The following is a 19,479-nucleotide window of genomic DNA, read 5'->3' as shown; positions in this document are numbered from 1 at the left end:
AGAGCTCAAAATATGAGGTTCTGATTAATGTATAATAACTTGTTTATATTATGTTCAAAAATGGGCGGTGTCTTGCCCTGTATGACTGTCCATATTGTGATAAGTATTTTAGTAAAAAAAGGACCAATGTAATAAAATTCCCTATCAGTATTCATATTGATAAGAATTAATTTAATTGTGATAGGACAATTTAAACTTAATAAAAAATGTTCTATAAAAGATTTTGTTTTCTTCATATCCATTAAAGTTATTTCATTATTAGCCAGACATAGGTGTGATTCAATGTACCTGCACAAGTTAATGTTCAGAGCCCATGGCAAGGTATTGAAGTGTTTATTTAAAAAAAAACAACATTTATTGTGACTTTCTTTATTACTTAAAGAAGACCAAAATAAGGCATAAATGGATCTTACATACCTATAACAAGATTACCAAATTATTTGTTATCATTATTTACACACTTAAACTTTAAATTTTGTAAGAATTTCTTAAGACAAAACCATTATTAGAAAATTATTAATAATACAATAATTGACTTTCAACATAGAAAACTGCAGACAACTCATAGAGGGGTACAATTATCATAGATTATTTTATTTTTTATCTCCCGAGTCTTAAGTATGGCAAAATCTGAAACTCATAGTGTTATGCAAACTGGGTGTTATTTATATAGTTTCTACCTATTTTAATCTAGGCTGTAAAATTATAGGTATCCTAGTATTAGCCAAAATCGTGAATGTTTTCAGTATTTTATGTTTCAGATTTTGCCCTAGGTAAGAGGAATCCTATTTAAATATAGTTCTTTTTATGTTGATATTTGAAGCGGTATTTTCTACATTGTAATACAATTTAAAAAAAACTATTATATTACACAATTGTATTTTAATAATAAAACTTTAATCTGCTAAATGAAAAAAAAAATTTGAATGCAAATGTTATCATAAACCAAGAGAAGTGAATTACATACTTAAATTGCATTTAATATTTATTTTATATGAGTATTACAATTGTAGAATTACCTTTCAGTGGCAGAACTTGAATGTAAATTTATCACATATAGATTAAATTTTTGCATCACTAAAGAACATGTTATATTAATGGAAATTTTGATCAGAAAAGCATATCAATAGTCAACCATAAACATTTAATGGCAAAAATTATACTTAAAAAATAATAATAGTTTGTTACTTATACTACTAATGACTAAAATATACCATACAAATCAGTCCCTAATATTACAAAAACTAACAAAGATCACATTTCAACATCCATTCCTGATGGTTCTGGTGGAACAAGAACACCATTTCTTCTTTTGAATTCTTCATCTTGTTCTGATTTTTCGTCTTCTGTTTTAACTTTAATGATTTCTTCACGAGGCTGCCAAACCACTAGGGACATTTGGGGTTTTTGAATGCTGTAATTTTTTAAATATTGTTTAGTTGATGATTATAGGTGAGTATAGGTTTGCTTATTCTTAAAAAACCCAACAAGCTATATACTAAGAAACTATGTGCAATGTTGCTAATAATGCTACATTAAAATTTATTATTTAAAAAGTATATTTTATTTTTAATTCACTCAGGAATATCATGGCCATAAACCACAGACTAGCCATAGTGAAAAAAACATAGCAGTAGCTTTTATTTGCATTTTGCTAAAGTACCTTTCAATTAGTGTTGGGGGTAACAAAGGCTCATCTTTCAACTTCTTAACATCCTCGGAGAGCACAATTCTATGTCCTTTTAATCTTTCAGATATAGATACAGGGTCTACAGCTAGTTCCATAACATCTTCAGATGCCAGTGAATGCTGTGTGTAATCAGCAGATATGTGAAGACTATTGAAATGGGCTGCCATTTTTTCCTCTGTTATTAATTGCTTTGGGGGTCTAAAAGATGATTAAAATTAGTATTACCAAAAAAATAATAGGTATCCATGACAATAAGATTATTTGAATAATATAAGAGAATATAGATATAATTTACTTACATTACGGGTTCAGAATCTGTACTTTTTCTCTTACAATGTAAGAGTGGTTTTTCCATTTGAGCTGTAAAGTGAACAAGATTAGGAGGAGATTGCAAGCTCCATGGTAGGCTTTGAACATTCCACGGTGTTCCCGTGGGGACGGGCATCGTGTGCGCTTCTTGTCCTGGTAAGCCACGATGGGAATCAGGATATTGAACTGAGGAAGCAAGAGCTTGTTGAGCAAACATTTGCGTCGCCAGTTCATCTGACTGATTATACTGATATGCCGCGTATCCATAAATATCCATTTCGATTATTTTTCAATTCAATTGCATCCAACTATATATATCTTTTGCGTAGAAAACAATAGTAATTACGGAGAGCTTTATTAGCACAATAAACAAATCAGATTTATTCCGAACTCAAATTGACATATGACACCTGGAAATTTCTATGTTTTGACGGCACCGAACAAATAATCAGAGTTGCTATATCGTTTGATCAACTATTGCCGTAGAAAATGTAAACATCTTAACATGACGTCATCTTGGTATGTATTATCAACAACAATATGTACTAGTTAAATATTAAAACACACCTTTTTAAATTAAACTTACCAGCGATATTAAATATAAATTTTAGCAATATATTCTATAATAATACTCAAGATTTCTGTTGTTTATGTATTAAATATTTCCTTAATAATATGGCAATTTTGTATTCTGCCAACCCTTATAGAGTCAATAATCAAAACATTTATTGTGAAATGAGAAATTTCTAGAATCTATGAAATTAATATTTAGTTCAGAAAGTGAAAGAAGATTATGAGTTAACTTGTGTTGAGACTTGACACTGAAATTTGTAATTATTTTGGCATTAAGCTTAGCGTTTTAAGTTTTGACATTTATATAATTTTACATCAATACAATTTTGTCTATTGATAAATTCGGTGGAAACTACTCCGTTAAACTTAGCTATTATTTATTATTTTTATAACACATAGGTTTGAGGCGTATCACATATTTAATATGTATTTATGAACACAATCAAAATAAATCCGTCTTTTTGTCCTCGTTGCCGACTTAATTAGCTGCACAACCAGAAGACTTGTTTTAAAATGATGCCGTGTAAACTATAGTTTTTGACTTGTGCATTCAGCAATGGGTTTGGATTTCGATGTCTTAGAATTCTGTAAGAAGTTACGACAAAATAGACCTCCTCCGTACCAATGTCCATTAGAGAAATGTGATAAAGTGTATAAGAGTTTATGTGGCTTGCAATATCACTTGGTCAATTACGATCATGACAATCCGACACCGGCAACGCCTACAGTTCCACACCATAGAAAGAAAGGTAGATTTAAAGCTGCAGTTCCTACTGGAGATATAGCTTTACAAAGTCCACCAAAAGAAGCATTAACATTTGCTGAAGCACAGAAAGTAGTACAATTTGAAATTGATGGTAAAATTAGTAGAATTCCTATTGATCAACCTGTAGCAGTAATTTCACTTGAAGAATGGGAGAAAAGAAATTCAGAGTTGGAAAAGCCATTACCATTTGTGGAGCCACCACAGGAACCACATGTTAAGTTGCCAGAAGCAAGCTTCAAGGTAAATTTCCTTGTTACGACACTTAGTTTCACCATTTCATAAAACTTTGGGAACCTTGCCTCCCTTAGACTTTTTCAACATTTGTATTTAGCATTATGTAAAAATAATCTATACTCTTGATAATAATTGCCATTATCATATTTTTTTTATGCAGCTCATTCCTGACTATAATGAAAGAGTTTGCGATGCACCACCACGTCCCAACGCCTACATCCGTTTCATTGAAAAATCTGCTGAAGAGCTTGATGGAGAAGTGGAGTATGATGTGGATGAGGAAGATACTGCATGGCTTGCAATAATCAATAAAACAAGAATCAAGCAGGGCTTGACTGCAGTTTCAGTTGATACCTTGGAATTGCTAATGGATAGATTGGAGAAAGAGTCATATTTTCAAGTTAGTTTTTATTTTGCTTCTGTTCTTATATAATGTAGGTCCTGGATTTGATTTTCATCCATATCATTATAACAGTTGAGACTATTTAATTCAGATTATAAACATGTGCATAACAATAGACATGTTCTGACTTATAATTAAATTGTTATCTTAATAATTTGAACATGAAATCAAAATATTTCTATGTATGTGAACATTAAAAAAAATGGCTAATGAAAATAAAATAATAACTTCTATTCAGAAATGAGACAGTGCAGTAAGTTTGACTTCCATATATTGAATAATGTATGGTTTTTTTTATAACAGTCTTGTTTCTGAATCTCACTCTTAATTTACAATTTAAAAGAATGAAATAATACTAAATTACATTCTATTAACACCAATTACTTTAAATTATTTAACAAAATGGTTGTTATGCTCTTCACAATATCTTGAACTGCCAAATTTTAATAAAAAAAAAAGTATTAAAAACATGTTTAGCTTCCTATACTATATATTATTCGCATCAGGCTTCACAAAATGGACAACAAACAGCTGCAACAGTTGATGAAGATGCTGTATGCTGTATTTGTATGGATGGAGAATGTCAAAATACAAATGTTATTCTATTTTGTGACATGTGCAATTTAGCAGTTCATCAGGATTGTTATGGGGTAAGTGTAAGAATTCCAAAACAACAGTTATATGTATACATATAAAAATTCTAGACCTAATTTAAAAGAAAACAATACATTTTTATTCACTGTGGTAGCATGAATAAATTAAACAAGCAACCACAAAATTAAACAATTAAATAATAACCAACTGAAGTAACTAAAATGATATTTCAACATTTCAGGTTCCCTATATTCCTGAGGGACAGTGGCTCTGCCGAAGATGTCTTCAATCACCATCCCGACTTGTAAACTGTGTTTTATGCCCGAACACTGGAGGTTTAATTTTTTCTAAATTCTAATCACTTGCATATAATTCTATAAATGATTTTTTATTTTATTATATGTAATCTTTGTCACTGTCAATTGTCAACTTTTAGGAGCATTTAAGCAAACTGACCAAAGCACTTGGGCGCATGTGGTCTGTGCTCTTTGGATCCCGGAAGTGAGATTTGCTAACACAGTTTTCTTAGAACCTATCGGTAAGTTAAACAATTTTTACTTTAAACTGGTATAAAGTTTTCCCTTTTTTAATATTTTTTTATTATTTATCATAAAATAATATAGTATAATAACAGTATACTATATTATTTTATGATAAAGAATAAAAAAATATTATAAACGTTGCTCTTGATGTTCGGAGCCCAACTTGCGCTACCGCTCGATTCTGTACGTCGTGCTCTACTCGTTTCTTTATGTCATCTCGAAACTATAACTATTACCATACCATCACTACATATTATAAAACAAAGTCGCTTTCTCTGTCCCTATGTCCCTTTGTATGCTTAAATCTTTGAAACTACGCAACGGATTTTGATGCGGTTTTTTTAATAGATAGAGTGAAGGTTTATATGTATAATCCATTAAATAGTGGAGAATGTTTCTAATGTGTGACATAAATAATTACATTTTTTCCGCTTACATTGCAAACGCAGGCTGAACTCTACGAGTTTTATCAAAATAATGTACTAAGTATTGTACACATTGAAAAGGTCTACAGAAAAGTCCGTGATGGTATATGTCTATCTCTTATGGATAACCCACATTTTTATATACAACGTTCACAGATTTTCTGTAGTGTATTTAGTATCAGCATTGCACCGGTGCGAAGCCGGGGCGATCTTAAATTATATATTTCTAAAACTATAGTTGTCAGGTATGTTACGCTGCGTTTAGGCGCGTAACAGAAACTTCCAAGATTTCAGTGATCGTGCATCTGAATCTTGGTCGTAATAAAAAAAACAAGAAATCGTATAAAAATTTAGGTCTAAGGGCTGTATCGCGGCTATATTTAATGTTGTGGAACATTAATAATAATCGCTATAAATAAAATAATCGGATAAAACTTGCTGAGTTTCTTGCCCGTACTTCTCAGAACAAGACCTCCTGGTAGTCTTGCGAACGGATGGCGTAGTTTTGTTGTTTCGCGAATTTTGCAAACGTTTTTGACATTCATAAGCATGTCTTAAGTCGCATCTAAACTGAATAAATAAATTTTGATTGATTGATTGATTGATTTGATATAACGCTATAAAAATTCGGTTCGGCACAACCCTGAATCGAACGCACGACTTCTTGGACGTCATGTCATTGTTACTGTCTTGGCCAACACTGCTCCTATGGTTCTGCGATTGTAGAATATTATTGTAAGTCAAAAGTCTTTCAGATTCGATAGAGACAATACCACCTGCTCGATGGAAGCTGCAATGTATGGTTTGCAAACAGCGAGGAGTGGGCGCCTGTATACAATGTCATAGGAGCAACTGTTATAGTGCTTTTCATGTTACATGTGCACAACAAGCTGGGTAAGGAACATTAATGTATTGCACTAGAATACTAATCTTACTTTATATATATATATATATTTTTTTTTTAAACTCGAGCATATGAAGTGTTCTAGGCAAGATGGCGTCGTTCCTGTGACGTACCATGCTTGTAAACAAGCAAACAAATGTTTTTAAGGTTTTTTACGCGTTATTATTCAGTGACTTATATTACACAAATAAATATATATCATAACAAAACAAGACCAACGAACCCTGTAAGTTCTAATTAATATCGCTTTTTAAACCAGCTTTGGATATAGTACTAGACAAAGACTTATTATTTACACGTCGAGGTTGATTCTTGTTATCTGTGACACAAGTCACGTGAGTAACTTATGAAAAAAGATATTTTCAAATTATGGATATTTTGATAGGCGTTGTGGAATAAAATAAACTTATTTAATTCGCTAACCCTTATAAAAACTATCTGTAATACATTTTTTCCAAAAAGACTACTATGTTAATTATATATGCCCTATAGCCTAATGTGCTAAGGATGTATGTATGTCGGGTATTTTTAAAAGAATATTTTAAAGCTTTTTTTAAGTACATATTTATAGAAGTATATATTCGAAGTTGAAATCTGTCCGTGGCATATTTTTGCTTGAGTCTGTGTATGTTTTTCAAGCATAGTTTTATTAAAAAAGTGGAAAATTTAATAGTAATAATAATTAATGGTATAGTAATTCAAAATTATTAATTGAACAATTATATATATTTTACCACGGTTACAAAGGTTCATCAAAATCGATCAAAATTAAGAAAACAATTATTTCAGGTTATATATGAAAATGGAAGCGGCCGGTACAGGAAGAGATCCAAGTCAACCCGTACAAGTTGCCAAAATGGCATATTGTGACGCTCACACTCCTGCGCATATTCTGCAGGTAAGAATTTTATTTCAAAAATGCAATTTGATCTATTTTGTCTATGGTTTTTTGATTACCTGGAAACGGTTGTTTTCTACTTTCCAGACCACCCCACTATAGACTATAAAAGTCTAAAATAAAAATTTCTGTTTTCTTACTTTATATGAAAATAATGAATGATGTGATATTGAATATAAGATCGAGTTCTAAGCGAGGCTTTTTATTTTTTTTAAGTCGTAGGGTATATGTTATTAATATTCTCCTAAAAAGTATTTATTCACCGCTAATAATTGAATTTTGGTTAAAGAAGTATATTTTTAACACTATTAAATAAATAAAAAAAAACACTGCCATATAAAAAAAATCTCTTATAGGAACGTCGAGCAGCTGAATCAGAATGTGATTCCAAAACAAATGATTTATCAGCGATTCGTCAGAAGGGGCGTGATAAGATCAAACAGGTAATGTTTTATTTTTTTTTTAATTTGAGAACTGGCAGTAAATGTAAATTCACAATTAATTAATTTTTTTGATGTTCATAATTGTACTTGTTTACCTATTTGAATAAAGATATTTTTGTTTGTTTGGAAGGAAAATATCGTTCATGACATCAAGAATAAAAATGTGGAAGACAGATCTCAAGTCAAAACCGAGAGTTGTAGTACTCTTTTAAGTCGGACACATAAACACAAACACAAACAAACGCACAGTATTACACACAAGATTCATACTTATAAAGCGCTTTTGTTTTTAGTTTCATAGTTCAAAGCTTTCTAGTTGATTAGAAAACAAAATAACAAAACTCTTGCTTAAAATAATATAATAACGGGACGTATTTGGCATCGAGAACTGCAGTAGCGTATATCTTTGTTCGCATTGGAATGGTATACGCATATCAAGGACGTACGCAACATCTGTGACGTACATGTGTGACGTACATGTGTGTTTAAGAGTTGTTGTCGTGACTTGTTTTAAAAACCTTTTAGGCACGAAGAGTCCTAGCGTTGAAACGCACATGGGCACCAGTGGTGCTAGTGCCAACGTTACCAGCGGAGCGTGTGGCGGAGATAGCGCAATTAGCGGACGGGCCGCCGGCGGCTCGGGCTCAGCTTATGAAGCGTTTGTTGGCGTATTGGACCTTGAAGAGACATAGTAGGAACGGTGTTCCCTTGTTGAGACGACTGCAGAGTTTGACCAGTCATCATGGTAAGTGCTAATCTTATTGATTCAAAAATACCACCTGCAAGTGGAAAGTTTACCTGATAGTATGAAAAATAAACTCTTATTCTGATGAATCCATGTAGATGTCTTTAAATAGTGTTTCGAAGTGAAATGAGTTGATTATTAATAACAATAATTTATAAAGAAATCGATAAGTGTCAGTAGTGTTATCAAGAAGTCTGGCGCGACTTTTACATCGATGTATAATTTTGATGACGAGTCTTTGACGTGATCGTCTATCTCGTTGCTGAAAGTCGACGCGATCTTTTGTTCGGTAATCACGATGAGCTTCTCTAGGTTTTCGTTGCCCCAACGCATTGTGTGACCAAAGATGCATGACGGCATATACATAATAAGGTAGTGGGTAAGGATCGATGCATGATTTCAAATAGCCAAAATATGTTTGTCTACATACCAATTAATACGAGTTATAAATATTATTAATGACTGGTTACGTTTTCGAAGTTGTAATTTAAAAAAAAATTTAGTTACAATTTATAAATATTACTATAATTGTGAAGCCAGTTAATGTATTTTCGTGCCTATACAACTTAGGGGTAAAGTAAGGTTAACTCTTTACGAGTGTCCTATTCTTTCAAAGGCCTAATAAGTATCTTAATACTTGTTATGCCCCGGTGCAGTTTGGTCGTTCATCCTGATTATGTAGCTTCATACAAATATTTGTTGTAACAGCTAATTTCGTTACAGGCACAAGAGGAATCCAAGATGGTACAGTAAACGTTAGAGAGTTGTGCAATCAACTTAAGTATTGGCAGAGGATACGACAAGATCTGGAAAGAGCCAGGTGCGATTATATTGTTTTCTATTTATTTAATTATTGACTCTTTAAACGTAAGAAATATGTGCAACAAATACAGAACGGAAATGAAGCTGCATGCCCAACAATTACTTGGGAACTAAAAAGTCTCATAAATTGCGAATACAGTAATACCTCGACTTACGCGAATTCGGAGTTACGCGATTTAATTTTCTCGTCTATTCGTTTTTTGTTTGAACGCCGCGCAGTCAAAGTCAAGCGGCGGCGTTTGTTCCTGACTCCCCCCGCCCGCATTATTATTCCTTCAGTTTACAACAGGCACAGACGTGTAGTGGTGTAAACTGTATAGGATAGTGATGATGTTCAAGAGCTTGTGGATTCACACAATGAGGAGGTCACAAATGATGAGCATCAATGCGTCAACAAGAGGAAGAAATTGATAATCATGATTCTTTGGATCCAGTTCAATTGGAAGATCAAATGACAGTTGGAAACTTGACAGAAGCCCTCAGTTCGATTGAAAAAGGGTTAACAAATTATGGAATTAAAAAATTACTAGGATGCTACGAGGAGATATACGGGAGAAGAAAACGACTTTGTAATTACAATTTATGAAACCTTCTACATCAAACTAACTTCGGATTGCGTTTATACACTCTATTAATATAGTTTGTCATATTATCTAGAATGAGATACTAATTATTTCCTAAATTATTGTTTTATTTAGTCTCCAGTCCCAATTAATCATACTTTGTATGTCTTTATATGCAAATTTGTACCCCGACTTACGCGAATTCGACTTACGCGGATAGCGCTCAGTCCCACCTATCGCGTAAGTCCGGGGTATTACTGTAATTGAGGTCTTATTTGGGACCTTGGGGAACACCAGACCTAAAATTTAAAACTTTCGACCCTGAATGTATAAACTTATCCATCGCCGCGGATGCTGTAGTTCCCTATTTTGCTAATAAGAGATCGTCGTAACTTGAATAATTTATTTTTATTCAATGTCATGAAAAATATTTTTTTTTTAAGATTGCTTTGCGAATTGGTGCGTAAACGTGAGCGTCTCAAGGCGGAGTACACACGTGTCTGGGAACGATGCGTGCTACACACACTTCGGCCTGATCGCGCAGCGTTACATAAGTTATTGAGACAGTTGCGCCTAAGAGATGCCAGTGATATATTTACTGAGCCTGTTGATCTGAATGAGGTTAGTTTTTTTTTTAAATAGGGTGGAGAATAATAAGTGAATATAATATTTACTTTGACAGAAACAGCAAAAAAATTTCACATTTTTTATATAAATTATATCTTTACTGATACATTGAACATTACAATCTAGCCTAAATTAAGACTCAAGAAATTTACAAAAAAGTATATCTGACATAAGAAAGTGTCTCGTAACACTTTTTACGGTTTTTATTAAGGAAAATACTTAGACATAGACAAAGAATAAATTTTTTCACTTACCACTTTAGTTTCGCACTAAAGATTAAAATGCACTGACTAATTCAAACGCTTTTGTGATTTTCAATCTTAGTAGGCCCGTGGTGACACCACAGAAGTAACATTTACCGTAACAACCAGTAAATGTTCTTCTCCTATTTTTCTCATACTCGAATTTAACTAACTATTAATTTAAATTATTTTATACAAGTAGTAGAGCCATAGAAGCCGCATTGAAATTTGAAATCTTCGTAAATTAATTATGACTAAAGTAAAAGCCCCAATAGATGATCTTTTACCAGTATATGATCACTCGTATTTATATAGATATATCTATATATAACATAGATATATCTATGTTCACACTGTTTACTAATGATAATATACATAAATAAAAAATCTGCGTTTACTGCACAGGATGCTATGCGACAGAATTGCCATCTAAAGTTCTAATAAACAATTAATCGAATACATCAACCAATAGCGTTTATTTTTTCTCAATCTCCCTTTCTTACTTTCTCTTTCTCTCTCTTAATTCCCTTTCTCACTCTCTCTCTCTCTTTCTCAATCGGCCTCAATCGTTCTCCCTTTTCTTCGACAAAAATGCTGCAAATCTTAGTGACGTTTCATAAAAAAATTACCCTCATGCGCCTAAATGCGAAGTTTCACTTGAAAAAAAATAAAAAAAATTATTTTTTAAAATTATAATTTAAGATAATTTTTTCTTAGAAAATCCATAAGGTGTAAATTATAATTCAAATATTGTTGTATATTTGTGTATAAATTTTTACAGGTCCCAGACTACAGTACTGTGGTAAAGCATCCAATGGATCTGAGTACGATGGGAAAGAAACTCGACAAGGGACAATACAAGACCATAGATGATGTAGAAACAGACTTCCAACTCATGATAGATAATTGTCTCACATACAATAATAAGGACACTGTGTTCTATAAGTAAGTTTTTTAACTTTTGGTTTGCTATATTAATTGAATGGTAGCTTATAATGCTGTAAAAAAATGTTTGGGCTAAACCTAATTTAAATATAATTTTTAGCAATGTGTTTGATTTCATAAGTAAGATCTTTTGTAATTTTGGACTTCTTGTGTTCACCTTATTTATCTTTTTACCGTTAAAGGTGGGAATGAAAGCGATTAAACAAAAATCAGTGGCGCTACAACCTCTTTAGGTCTTGGCCTCAGATTTCTGAATCTGTTCCATGATCATTATTGAATCTAATATGTAAGTAGGTGATCAGCCTCCAGTGCCATGAGACATGTCGGTATCCTCACGATATGTTCATTCACCGTTCGAGCAAATGTTAAATGCGTTCATAGAAAGAAAGTCCATTGGTGCACAGCCGGGCATCGAACCTACGACCTCGGGTATGAGAGTCGCACGCTGAACGCACGAGGCCAACACTGCTGTGACAGCGATAAAACCGCCCAATTTTTGCAACAAAAATTAAATTAATACTATTTATACCACGAGTGTTATGTTTAAGAGAAGATTTAGTTGATGCCTTCACTAATATAATTTCTTAGCTACTAACTTTTATTTCTCTTAAATAGAGCGGGCGTGAAAATGCGTGAACAATGCAAGTCTATATTCCGGCAAGCGCGACGCGATGTACGTGAAGCTGGTATGCCGGAGTTGGCTGGAAGTGGTGACGCGGAGGAGTCCTCAGATACACGGTTAAGCCCCAGAAGAAGACAAAGTTGTGATTCGCGCCGTACAAGGCCAAGTAGCAGTGATAGCGAACACACAGCTGGTATGCGTCTACTGTCTTTGATTTATTAATTTGTGGGTAGATAACAAGAAAAATTTTTCTTATCTACCCACAAATTAAATCTTTCTTGGAGATTGATTTAAGGTTTCAGCCGTTAGGCTATGGAATTCACTTCCCGTCACTATTCGCTTAGCTCCTTCTCTATCTTCCTTTAAATTTCTGTTGTACAAACATTACCTGTCCACGTCATATCCCTAATTTATCTTTTATTTAATTTTTTCTCTTTGATTACTGCTGTGTTGTGTATTTATGTGTGTGTGTTTTGTTTGTAATAAATAATATGTCTATGTCTAATTTGCGTACTAACTGACGTGAGACCGATCTTGAATTAGATTATCATGATTCATGAGCACTTTTTACTTTTGTTCCAGTTAAGTTTTTTTTTCTTATTATGTATGTAATATGTATTTTTGCACTTCTTGCCTACGTTATGTGATTTAATTCATTTTTTTCCCTTTACTCACAGTGGTTGCCTGGAAGAAATCTTTCGAAAGCAATAAGGCCGCCAGCTGCCCTCCTTTTCATTTAATTATGTTCAATTTTTATAAAAGACAAAGTGTCATTTAAAAGAAAAACAAAAGAATAAAATTAAAAACTGCAAAATTAAAAAAAAGCAACAAATTATACTACGAATTTATTAATATCTACTACTTAAAAAAAAAACTGCTACTTAAAAAAATCGGAATCTGTTTTGGCTGTGTGTATTGTATTTTGTGTTTTGTATAATAATATGTGTTAAGTAGCTGTTGATTCCTTATTATTAAATAAATAAATATAGTTTGTAAGTTGTATTAATAAATTGTATTTTAGATACGCGCAGTGAACGAGGCGCTTCTGTTGCTCCCAGTGAAAAGAGAGCCATCACACCAGTACGCTCGGATGATGATGATGATGATGATACGGTAAATATAAATAAAATATGTCCCCAATTAGAGTTTTTAGTATGAGGCTATATATTACCTACTACTATTTTCAGCGAGATGACTCACCGATAGTAAAGAATAAGGTTAATAAGAATTGGTGGCGAGGGAGGGGCAGGGGAAGGGGAAGGCGTGGTCGCAGAGGGAGGGGAAGACCAGCACTGTCTGCTGTACGGCGGGTGCAAGAAGCTGGTTAGTATATTTCACAATTTTATTATTTACAAATGACATAGAGACTATATAAAAATGATTTATTTAAATTTAACTTAAGAAAAATGACAATGTAATGTCAACTAAAATTTTAAATATTTATAATACTTATAAAAGTATATTTAAACTTTTTTTAGATACAGCTACATCAGACTCGGAAACCCCAATCATTATTAAGAAAGTGGAAAGAACACAGAAACTTGTGACGCCAGACAAATCACCAACAAAAGTACCAGAACCTACCACGCCTAGTACAGGTAATTTATCCGAATAAAAAAAAATATGACTTGACCTGTATATTATTTTGACTTTCAAACATGTAAGATAATTTAATTTTTATGTATGTCCATAAATTTCTCATATTTGAGATGATTTTTATTTAAAGTCGGTTGATTGTTTGTTATTTTAATGAATATGAATTTATAGTCTTCATAATGGCTTGTCAAATTGAAAAGCTTAAAAAATAATAACTGAGTAAATGGTAAAACATTGTTGATGTATTTGTTCTTTGAAAATAAATGATAATTTTATTCAAGCATGTAAATGGCGCCAAATAATGCTGCCACAGATTATTAAAAATTGGAATATGTCATAAAACATAGAAATTGGTGACAAAAATGACAATAAATAAAATAATTGTTTCAAAAAATGTCAATACATTTTCATTCAAACGTATAAACGACATATATATACGATAGTATTAGAAGGTTAAGAGAAAAAAAGTTGCCGAAATTAGATATATTTAAATTATTTGAAATAAATAATTCACAGGTTTGGGTCTTTTAGGTGGTCTTCGGAAGCCAACGTTGCTTGTGCCGCCTTCGACCATCACAACACCACCCCGAAGTTTTGGTGCTGATGGTAACTTCATTATAAAAATAAATTAATAAAAATAAAATACGTTTATTTTGGAACATAAGATAATCTAGGTATCACTTATTCCACGTCATTAAATTTGAACCTGTAGGCATCCCTACTCATCGGCAAAGAAGACAGAGGGTGTTGGCCGAGAGAAAAAGCTGACGTAAAAAACTCTCGGTACTCTTTTAAAAAAGCAAATCATCAAACAATATTTAAAACAAATATATCAAATTAATTAGAGGTAGCCTGCTCAGCACTAGTCCCAGGCCCTTTTATCAACTAGATAATCAATAACTTTATAGTAAGCCCTTTTACACAGCTTTTCTTTAATACATTTCTTAAATTTATTAAAAGTCTGCCTTTTGATAAAAGAGAAATCAGAAACCTATGTACCGCAAAAGTGGATTGAAACCTAATTGCTTTAACCTTTTTTGATGCTATTTATATAATAATAAATCAAATATTTAATTTCGATTTAAAAAAAATTCCAATGTTGCGTTATCTTAAATTGTAGATTGGAAAGTCCTATTTTTAGTTATAACTCGAACATATAATTTAAATAAAATAAAATAAAACATGCTGTATCAATTATAAAAAAAGTAAGCACTGCCAAAAGCTCTAAAATATTTCTCGTGACTTTGTTAAGACTTCTTACATTGAGACATTGAGGCTATTTTGTTAACACCAGTTACTTGTTCAGACAATAGATTTATAACTACCCACATTTTCATTAAAACTTAATAATCTACAAACTACATAAAAAAAACAAAACTTTTTTTCAGAAAATAATTTAGTTTTTCTCAAAGACTTGTTGATATTGCATCTGAAAACTTTATAGTGTTTAGAATTGAAATAGACGGTTTATAAATAATTACATATGTTATAGCAACGTTGCCTACATTATCAGCCAGCCTGGGTCGCACGCCGGAGCCGAGAAAAAAGGGGCGTGGTCGACCTAGGAAACAGGAAAAGGAGAAGCCCACTTCGCCAGATTTGTTTAGGTAAACGTTCCTCTGTATCGAGTTAGTATAGATTTACAAAATTTTACGATTATAAGATTGCTTTTAAAAATTTATTTTAGCTAAATATCTCTAGAAATTATTTAATTGCTTTCTTATGGAATTGAAAAAATTATGATTATTGTTACTTAAATACTGGTTTATGAATAAAAATAAATACTGCAGGTCATCGCTCACGGGCGACAGTAAGACCCCAGTGCCGGCCTCATTTCTGCAATATCGTGGACCACCTGGGGAAGTTGGATCTGACAGCGATTTGGCCTTATCCAGGTAAACTCTGAAGTTTCGTATGGGGCAGATTAATTTCTGCATGTCGTGTAAAAATAGTTATAAATGCTTTGATTCCCGAATTCCCTGTTTGAATTTAACTAATATATTCTTATGGAATATAAGCTAAATCTGATATATCTATGATAAACGCATAGTTTTTCATATAAACTTCCACGGTTTCCTTATTTTTTACTTGGCCTCACATTCTTATTAATTTTTTTATCCAAGAGCAAAATTTCACATTGTTTCTTTCACTATATAGTGTTGATATAGTTGAATGCACAACCTCCAAGAGGGTTTTGACAACCTGACTCTGGTCTGGTTGTCAAAACACCTGGCATGTCCGGCACCAATCTGGGTCAAGAAGTTTCCGACTACTTTGTGTGTCATCCCTCTACACTTAATTTTTATTAATCATTATAATATTTATCAGGTCATCGAGTAGTAGTTCGGTGTGGTCCAAATCGTGTTCGTCGTGTACGCACTATGACGACGAGAACGCATCCGATCGTACGTGCTCGCTATCATCGTCTGATGCAGAGGGGTGAGTTTTGCGCTTCATATAAATAAATCGTAGTGTTGAATTTTTTAGTATCATATTATTAGTATTTTATTAGCGTTTGTATAAATGTATTATTTTCAGTAGGAAGCATTATTTCTGAAAGATTTCAAACAATGACCAACCAATATCCCTTTACACGAATCTTATTGCAATATACGCTATAAGATAACATAGCGTATTGCCATATATCGGCATATGGATAATGAGACATTTCATTCAGGCTATGGACATGGTTCTGTGTCTATTTTTAAAGCAATTAGTTTTAAAAAGCTAGCCGATGAAGCACAATGGCTAACTAACTAATCCGAAAAAAAATCAGCGACATGCCGCCGTATAAAGATTTTGCTTCTTTGTAAAAACTTAAATTCTATAGTTCAAGCTGCAATGACACATTGGAATCTAACGTCGAAGGGAGCTCGGACAAACGGCGTCCCGCGAGACGAACGAGAAATGCCGAGTCTGAAAGGGAAACACCAACTACACCGCAAAAAGTAATTAACGACATTTTTTAGTTGTAGATAGACTATAACGCAAGAACTTAAAAAAAAAAATTATATTTATAAGTTATAAATATCAGATTGAATTTTTGACTTGAATTAACACTTTAATATTGTCTTTTATTTACATAACTTTTACACATTTAAAGAAAAACACTTTTTTAACGGATTATAGATATGTATTATTATATTTAAACTTATAATTATTTTTACATAATTTTAAATTTAAACCGACGTTTCGCGTGCTTTACAGCGTGCGTGGTCACGGTGACTGAAGACAAAGGTGTTAAATGTCAAAAAGTATTACAGCTGCAGAAAATGTTGTGTTATCTGTATTTATTTCCCCGGAGTTGGTATCGACTAAAAGATGTAGGGTTTTTGCAGAAATTGCTCACGGTGTCCTCCATTTTCGCGGGTTGTTTATTTTGAGATTTTAATTTGGATATTATTGGATCCCAGGTGTTTGATAATTAACTCCGGGGAAATAAATACAGATAACACAACATTTTCTGCAGCTGTAATACTTTTTGACATTTAACACCTTTGTCTTCAGTCACCGTGACCACGCACGCTGTAAAGCACGCGAAACGTCGGTTTAAATTTAAAATTATGTAAAAATAATTATAAGTTTAAATATAATAATACATATCTATAATCCGTTAAAAAAGTGTTTTTCTTTAACACTTTAATTAAAAAAAATAACTTAATATTAGATATTATTTTGATTCGATTTAAATAATCTTTTAATGTATAAATAGGGTCGTGGCACCAGGTCTACTACCTCAAAGACGCCGTTGAAAACATCGACCACAGATATAATAATGGAACCACTGCAACTCGTATGGGCTAAATGCAGGTTTGTCTTTTTTAGTGTATCATTAAATCTCCATTACCTATTATAAAGCAATAGAGAATCTAAAATTAAAATTAGTAAAAAAAAATATTCATGCAACTGAAATCCGATTATGTTAGTGTGTGTGTGTGTGTTTAGTTAGTGTTTAATTTCCATTTTTTTCCCAAAAATATCTAAAATAATAGAGTACTAACCTACTTAATCTAAAAAATCTGTATTTTCAGAGGCTACCCATGGTACCCTGCACTAATCATTGATCCAAAAATGCCAAAAGGATTTATTTATAACGGTGTCCCACTCCCCGTACCTCCACAAGATGTTCTTAACCTAAAGAAAAACTATGCTCATGAACCAATTCTCTACCTTGTTCTGTTCTTTGATGTAAAAAGAACTTGGCAATGGCTTCCACCAAACAAATTAGAGCTTTTAGGCGTGGAAAAAGCAGTGGATCAAGCAAAGATGGTTGAATCAAGGAAACCAACCGAGAGGAAAGCAGTTAAAAAAGCCTTTGGTGATGCCATGCAATTCAGGAAACAGGTGGACGGAGAGAAATGACAAAGGTTTAGGAGGCAAAGGCCTAATTACAAGTTTAGCTTTGGGATGTTCTCAAATATGAAGATCAAGACGCCTAACACTACTGATAGCAGTAGTGATTAGATTTTATTAAATCTTTGTTACTTGAAGTAACTAGTGTTACAATTTGTAATCTTTGTAATTAGTTAACAACGTCACATGATTATGTATTTTGTGTAGTAAACTTAAAATTTGTTATTGAACAAATTTGATGAATCAATGAAATTAAAAAAATAATAAAGCCTGACAAGTATTTATAAAAAGGCTTATTGCCTACTATATAGATATTCGAGTCTGATTAAAACTCACATATTGTTAATTTTGTAGCCTCAGTTTGCAGCTGTTATGAGTATTTAGTTGAAATAGGATAAACAATATATGCGTTTTAATCAGCTAGTGTCGAGGTAAATTTGGCATAGCAGAGCTATGATTGCATTGTAAGAATTCTCTTAGTATTTATGAATGTGTTTGTGAGTGATAATAAACTTTGTAATAAATGTTCTTTTATACTTAAATACTTTCAAAACCTTTTTAGAAATAAACTAGTGACCCGCCCCAGCTTCGCATGGGTGCAATGCTGATGAAAAGCAGGTTTTTATTATGTATTGTTATTGCCGTCGCTGGAAAGCTCCGATAATATACGCGACACATCCATATAGACATATACCATCATGGACTTTTCTGTAGACCTTTTCAATGTGTACAATACTTAGTACATTATTTTGATAAAACTCGTAGGGTTCAGCCTGCGTTTGCAATGTAGGCGGAAAAATTGTAATTATTTGTAGAAGTTGAAGTTTATAATAATAATGATTTTTTTTTTGCTCGGCTTTACATATATGACTAAATATTTATACATGAATATTACCTAAAGGCCATTAAAGGCTTCGCAGGCGTACCAAAATTATTATTTACTAGCGACCCGACCCGGCTTCGCACGGGTGCAATGCTGATACTAAATACACTTCAGAAAATCTTATATAAAAATGTGGGTTATCCATAAGAGATAGACATATATCATCACGGAACCTTCCTCTTGAATCACTCTTTCTATTAAAAAACCGCATCAAAATCTGTTGCGTAGTTTCAAAGATTTAAGCATCATAGGGACAGAGAAAGCGACTTTGTTTTATACTATGTAGTGATATCTGGAAAA

The 19,479-nt window shown here is 32.6% G+C and overlaps 2 protein-coding genes across 3 annotated transcripts; one reads left to right on the top strand and one right to left on the bottom strand.

Moving 5' to 3' along the window:
- Positions 1–372: 372 nt before the first annotated feature.
- On the bottom strand, positions 373–2,431 carry LOC111001447. The gene is made up of 3 exons (XM_022271387.2): positions 1,990–2,431; positions 1,664–1,888; positions 373–1,414 (listed from the first exon to the last, which is right to left on the bottom strand). The coding sequence occupies exons 1-3, from the start codon at positions 2,274–2,276 to the stop codon at positions 1,255–1,257; spliced, it is 672 nt and encodes a 223-aa protein (XP_022127079.1). The 5' UTR covers positions 2,277–2,431; the 3' UTR covers positions 373–1,254.
- Positions 2,432–2,897: 466 nt separating this feature from the next.
- On the top strand, positions 2,898–18,824 carry LOC111001224 (bromodomain-containing protein 1). 2 transcript variants are annotated; one of them, XM_045631088.1, is made up of 23 exons: positions 2,898–3,578; positions 3,733–3,972; positions 4,482–4,625; positions 4,811–4,904; positions 5,006–5,107; positions 6,292–6,430; positions 7,230–7,338; positions 7,695–7,781; positions 8,307–8,526; positions 9,250–9,346; positions 10,355–10,532; positions 11,562–11,725; positions 12,341–12,540; positions 13,369–13,460; positions 13,535–13,670; positions 13,826–13,945; positions 14,475–14,549; positions 15,436–15,550; positions 15,734–15,838; positions 16,272–16,382; positions 16,774–16,891; positions 17,656–17,753; positions 17,975–18,824. In XM_045631088.1, the coding sequence occupies exons 1-23, from the start codon at positions 3,129–3,131 to the stop codon at positions 18,303–18,305; spliced, it is 3,525 nt and encodes a 1,174-aa protein (XP_045487044.1). In that variant the 5' UTR covers positions 2,898–3,128; the 3' UTR covers positions 18,306–18,824. The 2 variants fall into 2 exon arrangements, with proteins under 2 accessions (XP_045487044.1, XP_045487043.1); XM_045631087.1 differs by having other exon boundaries at positions 2,899–3,578; positions 14,460–14,549.
- Positions 18,825–19,479: the final 655 nt, after the last annotated feature.

The sequence above is a fragment of the Pieris rapae genome, chromosome 14 (genome assembly GCF_905147795.1).
Source record: "Pieris rapae chromosome 14, ilPieRapa1.1, whole genome shotgun sequence".
Taxonomy (NCBI): domain Eukaryota; kingdom Metazoa; phylum Arthropoda; class Insecta; order Lepidoptera; family Pieridae; genus Pieris; species Pieris rapae.
This window is presented reverse-complemented; position numbering and strand designations above follow the sequence as displayed.

What these genes read in the sequence shown, in the direction of transcription:
- LOC111001224 (XM_045631087.1), top strand. Translation starts at nt 3,129, where the DNA reads ATGGGTTTGGATTTCGATGTCTTAGAATTCTGTAAGAAGTTACGACAA. An exon ending in CCGAAGTTTTGGTGCTGATG is followed by an intron (nt 14,550 to 15,435) that starts GTAACTTCATTA and finishes CATATGTTATAG; the next exon opens with CAACGTTGCCTACATTATCA. An exon ending in CTCGTATGGGCTAAATGCAG is followed by an intron (nt 17,754 to 17,974) that starts GTTTGTCTTTTT and finishes CTGTATTTTCAG; the next exon opens with AGGCTACCCATGGTACCCTG.
- LOC111001447 (XM_022271387.2), bottom strand. Translation starts at nt 2,276, where the DNA reads ATGGATATTTATGGATACGCGGCATATCAGTATAATCAGTCAGATGAA. An exon ending in ACAGATTCTGAACCCGTAAT is followed by an intron (nt 1,889 to 1,989) that starts GTAAGTAAATTA and finishes ATCATCTTTTAG; the next exon opens with ACCCCCAAAGCAATTAATAA. An exon ending in CCCCCAACACTAATTGAAAG is followed by an intron (nt 1,415 to 1,663) that starts GTACTTTAGCAA and finishes AAAAAATTACAG; the next exon opens with CATTCAAAAACCCCAAATGT.